The 10,139-nt window shown below is 32.9% G+C and overlaps 1 protein-coding gene across 1 annotated transcript; it reads right to left on the reverse strand.

The window, feature by feature from the left end:
- Positions 1-3,267: 3,267 nt before the first annotated feature.
- LOC112500371 (13S globulin seed storage protein 2-like) lies at positions 3,268-6,243 on the reverse strand. The gene is made up of 3 exons (XM_025103854.1): positions 5,963-6,243; positions 3,863-4,589; positions 3,268-3,578 (listed from the first exon to the last, which is right to left on the reverse strand). The coding sequence occupies exons 1-3, from the start codon at positions 6,159-6,161 to the stop codon at positions 3,425-3,427; spliced, it is 1,080 nt and encodes a 359-aa protein (XP_024959622.1). The 5' UTR covers positions 6,162-6,243; the 3' UTR covers positions 3,268-3,424.
- Between the last annotated feature and the right edge of the window lie 3,896 nt (positions 6,244-10,139).

A 10,139-nucleotide genomic window follows, 5' to 3' on the forward strand; every position in this document is an offset into this window, starting at 1 on the left:
CATTAGAATGTATCCAACATGTTTTATAAAAGTTCAAGAAGTTATTTAACATGTTTTGGATTGTTCAAGGACTTATTTGTTCCAAAAATAGTCCAAGGACTTATTWAAMWWTTTTTRGAATGTTTAAGGACTTATTTAATATATTTTGGAATGTCCAAGGACTTATTTGTGCCAAAAAATTGCCCAAGGACTTATTTAACATGTTTTGAAAAGTTCAAGGACTTATTTGTTCCAAAAAAAAGTTCAAGGACTTAATCATTCCAAACAAGAAAGTTCATTGGTTTTTATTGTATTTTTCCCAATAAATTATATGTTTGTCCCCTATTACTTTTGATAGAAAATATAAAAAGAAATAGAATCACTAAAATACCCCTGTACTAAACCTATCTAACAGAAAAAATACTAACGGAGTTAAAAATAGAGACCCAATGTATTATAAAATACAAAATCATAAAAATACAAGTCATAAATATTTTAAAATAGTAACTTAAAATGTTAAACACATAAACCAAAGGGACCAAAAATATAATTTACTCAATAAATAATTTAATTCATGTGGCCCCAAATCAATTAACGATTAACAAATTAAATGCTTAATCGATAAATATTAAAAAGGGAAATTGCATTAAACTAGGAATTTGGTGAAAGTTGGTTTTATTTAAATGTAATTTTTTCGAATAATGTTAGTTTTCTTTATTTATTACATTAAAAAGCATTAAAATTATGTTTTCTTTATTTATTACATTAAAAAGCATTAAAATTATGTTTTCTTTATTTATTACACGTTATATCATTATTAATTATTCGCAATTAGTTATAAAACCATCACATACTACTAGAAAAACTGCTCTCATAGATGGATTAATAAAAGACCTCATCGTTATCGTCTTGGAATCCATGTACGAGGTCCCCCAAATCAGGAAGAAGGATAATCCCGCATTTTGAGGTATTTTCTTAGAATCTTCGTTTTCACAGACTATCTTTATCTGTTTTTTACAGTTATTATTTTTGCTTTATCTCTCATTTCATAAAGTTTTGATTTTCTATTTTTCTTTTTGCTTTGCGGGTTTTATATAATATGAATTTGGCCGTGATTCGCAAGTAATACCCGATATGAAAAACATCAATTTTTTGACTTCCAATCTCTTATTGTAATCATGTCGGAGATGTTTCTCTTTCTCTTAAACTAGATGGGTTGTTATAGAAATTGATTGAACGTTTTTTCCAATGTTAGTTTTCTCATGTTATTACTTGCTTTTGTTGGTCTGTGAGATCTTTATTTCCGGCAGATATAGCCACCGGAAATCTTGGCGCCGGTGATTAATTTCCCAGCGGATTCTCCATCTTATTAATTACTAACCACAAGGGTGGTGCCTAATTGGTTTGAGCTTGGCTCCAAAGGTCAATAGTACCAGGAGGTCTCATGTTCAAATCCAATGAGGAATAAAAATTTCCTTGTGGCCACGGAGGTTCAAATGCGATGACTCCAGACTATCTGCAAAGTAGGTGGTCGACATGGAATTAGTCGACTCGCACAACGGGTTGGATATCCAGTTAATAAAAAAAATTAATTTTATGTCAATGAATAGGTATTAGAGAGGGGAAGAAGCACACCAGTCGACCAAGGCCACGTACACAACAAAAATTTCAAGTGTTTTGACGTTTTTTGGCATGCATATGATCGAATAATTAGATCACACCCTCTATTTATTTTTTATTATTTTATTATAAATAGTTATTATTAGTTTATTGCATTTTATATGTAAAATTTTAAATAATTAAAAACAAATAAAGTAATATGTATTACTAGTTATATACAAATTCCAATTCATTCAATATATTTCATTCTAATTCTGCCAACCAAACAGGTTGTCAAAACCTGACAACATTCCATTACAATTTCTGTAAAGTTAGATTCATCTGACAGCTTCCATTTCATTAAAAACATCACGTGAATCAAACGTCATCTAAGATAACAACCCATCAATTACAACAAATTTCAGAGTATAATAATCCATTTTTTTTTAAACTTCACAATAAGACAGTAAAAATTTTACGAGAGGAACAAAGTAACGACCAGTACCATACCGGAATGCATAAGTGTGGGTCCCACCTAAAAGATTTGAGTATATTTTGGATATTATGTGCGTGGCTCTCCATCCTCCAACAACGCAATTTCCAAACCCTAGTTTGGCAACATCCCACAAGACACAAGCTAGTGTTTTCGAGTATAGAATTATCCAAATATGCAGATTATAAAGTTAGGGACCGTTTATCGAACGTTTATTCAGTAAATATTTAACAACAAGAGTCATCACTCTTTTTAGTTGTCTTATCGAGTAATATTTTCAGTCATTAAAATGTATGAATTGTTTGTAAGCGTCTTTAATTGTCGATAAATTTTAACCGGGTAAAAGTCTTCTTCTTCACTTACCAGGTTAGAATCTTGGTTGTTGCTATGTCACATTGACCCGATATAAACGTCTGGTAATTAAATGATCATTTTGTTATTTTATTTGTTGGTTATTTAGTGTAAATGTGTAAATTATAATGCTAGTTATTTAATTTAATTTTGTTATATTGACGAAAAAAATTGGATGATTACTTTTCATAGTTCACGTGCTTTTAAAAGCCGTGACTTATGTCGTTAGTGGGAATGTAGGGCAGACGGGAACAGTAAAGAAACAATGGTCGATGTCTTAGGGCTCATTTACCAAACACTTACTCGGTAAGTGCTTATCGGCAAAATTAAAACCACCATTTACTTACCGAGTAAAATTTTAGTCCATCAAAACGACATCGTATGCAACAATTTACCCAGTAAGCACTTACCGGATAAGACTCTTGGTCCTTGTATCGCTCTTACCGGGTAAGATTCTTGGTCCTTACCATATTCATCCGTTAATGTAATGTGATTTGATAAGCACTTACCCGGGTAAACATTTAGGGGCCGTTTACTGAACACTTACTTGGTAAGTGTTTACCGGATAAATTTCCTTATCGAATGAACATGAGAAGGGTCAAAAATCTTACCGGATAAGAGCGATGAGAATGATGGAGAGTCTTACCCGGTAAGTGAGGATGACGACTCTTACCCAGGTAAGCACTTACCTAATAAATTGTTGCATTCGATATGTTTTGATATACTAAAATATTGCACATCAAAATAAATCATAGTGTTGACTCCTATCGGTAAGCGTTTACCGGGTAAGCAATTGGATAAACGATATTTTATAACAGAATGAAATTTTATTATATGTTTACATCGATCCAACCCACAAAACAAATCAAACAGGTGAATTAAAGCAAGCACGTATGAGCTTGAGCTTGCTTTATTCGAACACCATGCATGCATGTTCACAAACAGATTCAAATACAAACAACATCCATATGATCTTGACTTTTACTTTGACCATCTTATAAGTTAAGTACTTGGAGGCACAATTGTTATGCTTTTTGTGTTCTTCGATTTGAAAACTTCTTCAAATTCTTCACTGACATTTAAGGTAGACCGTAAAACCACTGGTGACAAAGCATTCCAAACTGAATTACTTCCAGCCAATTCTCCAAATATGGGGCTGCCAACAATAAAAAAAGGGTACATATTTAGACAACAATATTCAATGGAAAACAAATTATAGTGTTGACTTCTAACGTAAAGCACTTACCACGTAAGCATTTAGGTAAACGACCCCTTAGTGTTTAAAGTAACTCATTTTTGCAAGACCAAACGAGCCCAATATGAAAAGATCGGATCTTTTTCTTGTGTAAAATGTTAAAATTTCGCAAAAACGTTGAATCTTTAATGTCGAAAGTTAAGTTTTTGTTGTAGATTGCAGAGGGAAGATTGTATGAAACTCACTTTGAAGATGTAATGATGGAGAAAACTTCCATTCCACATTCATCTGCAATCTCAGCAGTTGCAAAGTATTGAGGGACAATGAACAAATCGCCTTCTTCAACCCTATTGTCCAATGCAGGCTTTCCTTCACTGCCCACCACCCTAATCCAACCACTTCCCTTACCCACATATCTAATCTGGATCGATCCATTCGTCACATAACTCGGTGCCAACATCGCATTGCCCTCCAACCTCACAAACTTTGCACTTAGACCGATCTCACCAAGAGTCGGAAAGTTCTTTTCCGTTAAGGAATTGATAAGTCCACCGCGTTTTAGGATAATGTGATCACCCGATGGATCATCAATGGTGGCAGACAGTTTCTCTTTGATGTGTTCATTTGGTTCTGGAAATTTGGTTCCGTTTTCCAGCTTAACAAGCAATGCACCATGTTGGCTGTTTATAAGAGTGTCTGATTGCTTTTGGTCGAGATCGAAGGTTTTGCCAACGAACTCAGATTGAAATCCGGCTAGAAACCCTAGAACTCCGGCCCCGAAAAAGTAGGTGAATTGGCCAGGGACTAAGGCTTTGGTGGTTTCACCCATGAATACCATGACCGCATCGGTATGACCACCATTGAAACACCATGACACCACCCCTGATGGCAGTGGAATCACATCGCCTTTCTTGATCCGCAAAACCTTTTCTTCTCGACTGTTTGGTGACACTAACCCAAATGTGCAGGTACCTATATTCATCCATAGTGAATGACTCATGTTATAAACCAAACGAGTTTCGTGTAGCTATTTGGAGATGGGGTCTGGGAATATGTGTATGTAGAATATTGATCCTTACTCCATATGAATGTTCAGATTCTAGATCTAATCCAAGGGTTGAGAATTGGTCTTACGGATTTCACGAAAAACTCTTGATCTCATATGATCTCAAGTATATATATATAGACTTGGGATCATATGAGACCAAGCATTTTTTGTGAGACCCGTAAGACCAATTCTCAACCATTGGATTAGATTTATAATCATCAGATCTGAACATTCACAAACGCCACGAAACTTCTCGATAATCACAAAATTGTCACCGTTCAATTTTAGACCATTAAATCATTAGCTTATAAAGTTGATCAATGAACGTAAATTGGTCTTACGGGTCTCACGAAAAACCTTTGGTCTCACGTGAACCCAATCCTATATATATATATATATATATATGTGTGTGTGTGTGTAGGGCAAATCAAATGAAATTACAAATCTATTACAAAGTTTGCAAACTTGCCATTCAGTTTCAAGTGTTATTTCATATATGAAAGAACACACATGAAACATGCAGAATTCATACAATATATCTTGTTATATATAGAAAGAGAGATTCCGGATCATGTGAGACAAGATTGTTTTCGTGAGACACAATTTTATACTTGAAACTTCACAGTGTTTTTGTTATGAAGATTCGGTATTCTTTTAACTTCACAACATTTTTTTGTGAAGTTTCAAGTAGAAAAATCGTTTCTTATAAAAACAATCTTGTTTCACTTGAACCCAACCCTCTCTCTCTCTCTCTCTCTCTCTCTCTCTCTCTCTCTCTCTCTCTCTATATATATATATATATATATATGTGTGTGTGTGAAACATTCATGAATGTTTTGAATGTGAATAAAAAAAACGAAAATACATTTCATATATGAAACACGACACAAACATATATCATCGTTAAATCTTATCTTATAAAACCAGTGAAACTTCAAAATCGTTAAAATTTATGGCTCCCGCCGCATTGCGCGGGTACACAACTAGTATACTTAAATGGCTCACATACACATTTTATCAGATCTATCATCTAGCATCCAATGTTAGTTAGATCATCGTCTTATTCATTTGTATTACGAAACAAAAACACTACAACAAAATTGGTTTAAATGTTTTAATTAACTGATTTAGAGAACTTAAGTATATAGGTTCAAACAACTGTGTATCGCATTCGCACGCATATATAATGGTTTAGTTTTACAAACTAACGTTCTATAAAACACTGCCATAAGAAACTTAGACATATATATTTGGCGTCTTAGAGACTTGATTTCTTTGCAGTGAAAGAAACGTATACCTTGAAGTAGAAAGCCGATTTTGGAGGAATCCGCATAGTGAGGAAGAGCAAAACCGAAAGGGCGGAGGAAAAGCTTGCCAGCACCAAGCTTATACTGACTCAACAATGGCGTTTTTGAGTTCGACCATACGTAATATTCACCAGCATCCCCCTCAAATCCGATCTGATCAGCCTTCCCAACCCCCATTTCAATCTCCATCTTATACCAAAACAAAATTAATGTCCACAAGTGACTATGAGCATGAGAGAAGGACAGACCATTTATAGATCACACGTACTGATTGGCAAGAATAAAACCGAATATTTTCATCCACCCCTTTTTTTTTATTCACGTGATCAAATAATTAGATTTCACAAACAATAAATTATGTTTTTAGTACATATAATTGATTGGAAATTACTATTTTCCTTCTTGTATTTTTGTTCTTTTTGGATATTGTTGTTTTCTTATGTGATCTCAGAAACAAAAAAAAAACAATTTATTGTAAAACTTGGAAAAAAAACAGTAATTTAAAAACCATAACAACTAAAACTATTAATTTAAAATTGAAAAAAAATGGTAAACGAATCAAACGTTCAGTGATTTAGCAAACAGCCCCTTAGCCAAACAGCCCCTTAGCCATCTTTCTCTGAAGATTTTCAAAATATCACTATTTTCATAAGTGGCACCTTCTCAACTTGCGAAGGAGCTAAAAGACAAAAAAAATCACTTTTCACTCAGGTTCGCAAGTGGCACCTTGATAACTCTCATTTTTTTAGAGTTATTTACTATTTTTTTCTAAAATTTCATACCCAATTTGCTTCTATCTTCTTCATTTTGTTTAAATTATTCTTAAAAAATGACAAAAATGCGAAAGATTTACCTAAAAAACACACAAATACTAAGAAATTACCTCATTTTTGTGGTAAAAAGAATTTACTGTTGGGCAGTGGGCATAATTTGCCTACTGTGTGTGGACACTTTCGATTCTACTTTTGGACAAAAAAGTGATTTGCTATTATCTCGTCTACATCAACAGTAAATTGAAGATTTGAAAAGATATGAAAATCTCTAAAAGATGAGTTAAATAGTGATCACTTTTATACTTAATGATCAAAAGATGTTTTCATCCGATGGGCAAACACCAAAAGTCATCACCTATAAAAAGGAGGCATGGAGGAAGTATTAAAGATTAGGGGTGCTTAAAAACCCGATCAACCCAACCCAATACGAAATAGCTCAATCTAAAGCAACCTGATGTTTATTCGAGTTGTAAACTTGTCAAACCGTAGGTATTGGGTTGATATCGGGTTACTATTATTTGAACTCAACTCAACCCTATGAACCCGATATTCTTTTATTTCTTGGATTTAATATGATTGTTGAATTTCTATTAATATGTATATTCGACAATTACACTATCATGTATGCTCTTCATATAAACATATTTTCAATCTATTTACATCTTTATATAACTCATTCATATATATGTTTAATAACTGTGAACATATATATGTAAATTGAGAAAATTAATTGAATGTGATATACGTAAGAAGTATGGATAATTAAGTTGTATCAAATGGTTGATGATGAAAAAGAAATTATGAGTAGAGAGATAACATATTCTATATTAGAAAAATATTTTAATGTACCAAAGTATCAACCCGACCAACCCGTATGGGTTGGATTGGGTTGCACATTTGGTTCGGGTTGGGCTGGGTTAAGATTTTTCAAACCGCAAGCATTGGATTGAGTTAAGATTTTTCAAACCGCAAGCATTGGGTAGGGTTGTTCAAATGTCTTCAACCCGATCAACCCAACCCATGAGCACCCCTATTAAGGGGGTGTTTGGGATTGCTTATTTTATCTGCTTATTGACTTATTTCAGTCTGACACCGGTGATAAGCTAATACCTAGTGTTTGGATAAGAAAAAAGAAAACTGCTTATACCGGTGCCAAACCGGTAATAAGCAGTTTTTGATAAGTTAATCCGTCCTGACTTATGAAAAACTGCTTATTACCAGTTTACCATTTTAACCCTATTACCCTTTATACCTATCTTTTTTCCTCCAGATAACATCGATCTCAATCTTCTCCCTTCTCCATATAACATCAATCTTCTCTCTGTCCTTTTTGGTCATTTTACAGATATAAGCAAAATTTGCCAAACACTAAAAAATAACTTATCAGCTTATTGCAGTTTGGTATCGCTGTAAGCTAATCCAAACACTATTTACAAAACTCCAGTTTGATACCACATAAGTTAATAAGCACTTTTACAAAAAAACATAAATTGTTTTAAATAAGCAATCCCAAACACCCCCTAAAGATCATTAATCAACAAGCAACAACATGAGTTTCATCTCCAGGCATTTACTCTTAAGCTTGAAGATCTTAGTAGATAATTTAATTTCCAATATTTTATTTATGTATTTTATTTTTTGTATTTAAATTATGTCCGTTGTCTGCCTTCCGTAGCCATAGTCGTTAGTTTTGCTTCAATATAAGTATTTTTCAAGTATTTCTTATCATGTTCTTCATTTCTAATATGAGTTAATATCTTTTTGGTTGTGGGTATGAGTCAAACTTAAGCTAGTAGGCAACACTTGGGTGTTGTCATCATTGCTATTTCTTAAGCTTGGTCACTTGAGTCAGGACTTAAACTCAATGCGGATAAACAATCACTCTAAAGTGTTAATATTAGATCTTAGACTCAAAGATGGGCATATCTGAAATACGGCTTAAGTGATGCACAAAGATTTGAGAGGGTTTTTTATAATCAAGAAGAGATACAGATTTTGTATGATTTACTAAGGTTCAAACTTTCGTCGAGATTTTTATCACAAAGAGATTTGGGTATAAATCTTTATACTAATCGAACTTGATTTTTATCAACTTAGTTAAATCGGCAAGATTAAGAGTTAATAATGGTGAGAACTTTGTGGGCATGATCTATGAAAATTCATTTTCGAGAGATCGAGGTTCTTATAGATATTCATGTGATACATAAAGTGTTTGACCATTTAGTTACTACGTTTGTCATAAGAAACATTTACACCCACATCCATCTTTTAATAAAAAAAATTATTTTGTCTTTTAAGCATTTCTATCAACAAGAACTTGATTTTTCCCTTCTTACAACATCAATATATATATATATATATATTGATGGAGGTTCAAACAAGAACCCCTGTGATTTACGAGAACGCGAGAACAATCTAATAACCTCAAACTTTTTTAATTAATAAATTAGCTTATATTAAATATAAATGAATTAATAAGGGCAGTAATGTAATTAAGTAATTTTTATAATTTTTATTTTATTTTAATTGATTATAGTTATCCTTTTTTTTCCTGCATGTTCGTTTCCACTCTCTTATCTTCTCTTGTGATAATTGTGTGATTATGTAACCATAACCTATCAAAACCATGATCAATCGAGTGTAACCATAACCAATTGAAACCATGAGTAATCGTTGTGATAAATGTATGATTGTCTAACCTTAACCGATCGAAACAATGATCAAATTGAGTGCGTAAGTGATGTTATAATAGTGATATCACATAATTATCACACCCATATCACACCAAATCGTTTAGTGGATTTCGCCCATAATTGTTGTGATAAATGTGTGATTGTCTAATCCTAACCTATCGAAACTATGAGTAATCGTTGTGATAAATGTGTGATTGTCTAACCCTAACCGATTGAAACCATGATTAAATCGAGTGCGCTGTTATGATAGTAATATCACATGATTATCACATCCATATCACACCAAATCGATAGTCGATTTCCTAAGTTAACCGTAGTCGAGCGGAATCCTTATGATAATTGTGTGATAATACATGATTATCACAGCTATATCACACCAAATCGGTAGTCGATTTCCTAAGTTAACCGTAGCCGAGCAGAATCCTTGTGATAATTGTGTGATAGTCACATGATTATCACACCCAAATCACACCAAATCGTGTTGAAATAAGCGATAACCATAATAACCCATTATGTTATCCAGATTATTAGGTTTAATGTAATCGTGTTTTTAAAATTTTATCACTTTGAATTCCAATATTACCCTTTTGCCTCTCAATTTTTTTTGAATTGTTTTAATTTCTTTTTTAATTTAAAAAATCTTTTAATTTTTATTGTTATCACAATATGAGGTTAGGTTCTCGTTTGAACCCTTCCCTATA

The sequence above is a fragment of the Cynara cardunculus genome (assembly GCF_001531365.2).
Source record: "Cynara cardunculus var. scolymus isolate 2C chromosome LG 17, CcrdV1, whole genome shotgun sequence".
Lineage (NCBI taxonomy): Eukaryota > Viridiplantae > Streptophyta > Magnoliopsida > Asterales > Asteraceae > Cynara > Cynara cardunculus.

What these genes read in the sequence shown, in the direction of transcription:
- LOC112500371 (XM_025103854.1), bottom strand. Translation starts at nt 6,161, where the DNA reads ATGGAGATTGAAATGGGGGTTGGGAAGGCTGATCAGATCGGATTTGAG. An exon ending in AATCGGCTTTCTACTTCAAG is followed by an intron (nt 4,590 to 5,962) that starts GTATACGTTTCT and finishes GGATGAATATAG; the next exon opens with GTACCTGCACATTTGGGTTA. An exon ending in TCCATCATTACATCTTCAAA is followed by an intron (nt 3,579 to 3,862) that starts GTGAGTTTCATA and finishes TATTGTTGGCAG; the next exon opens with CCCCATATTTGGAGAATTGG.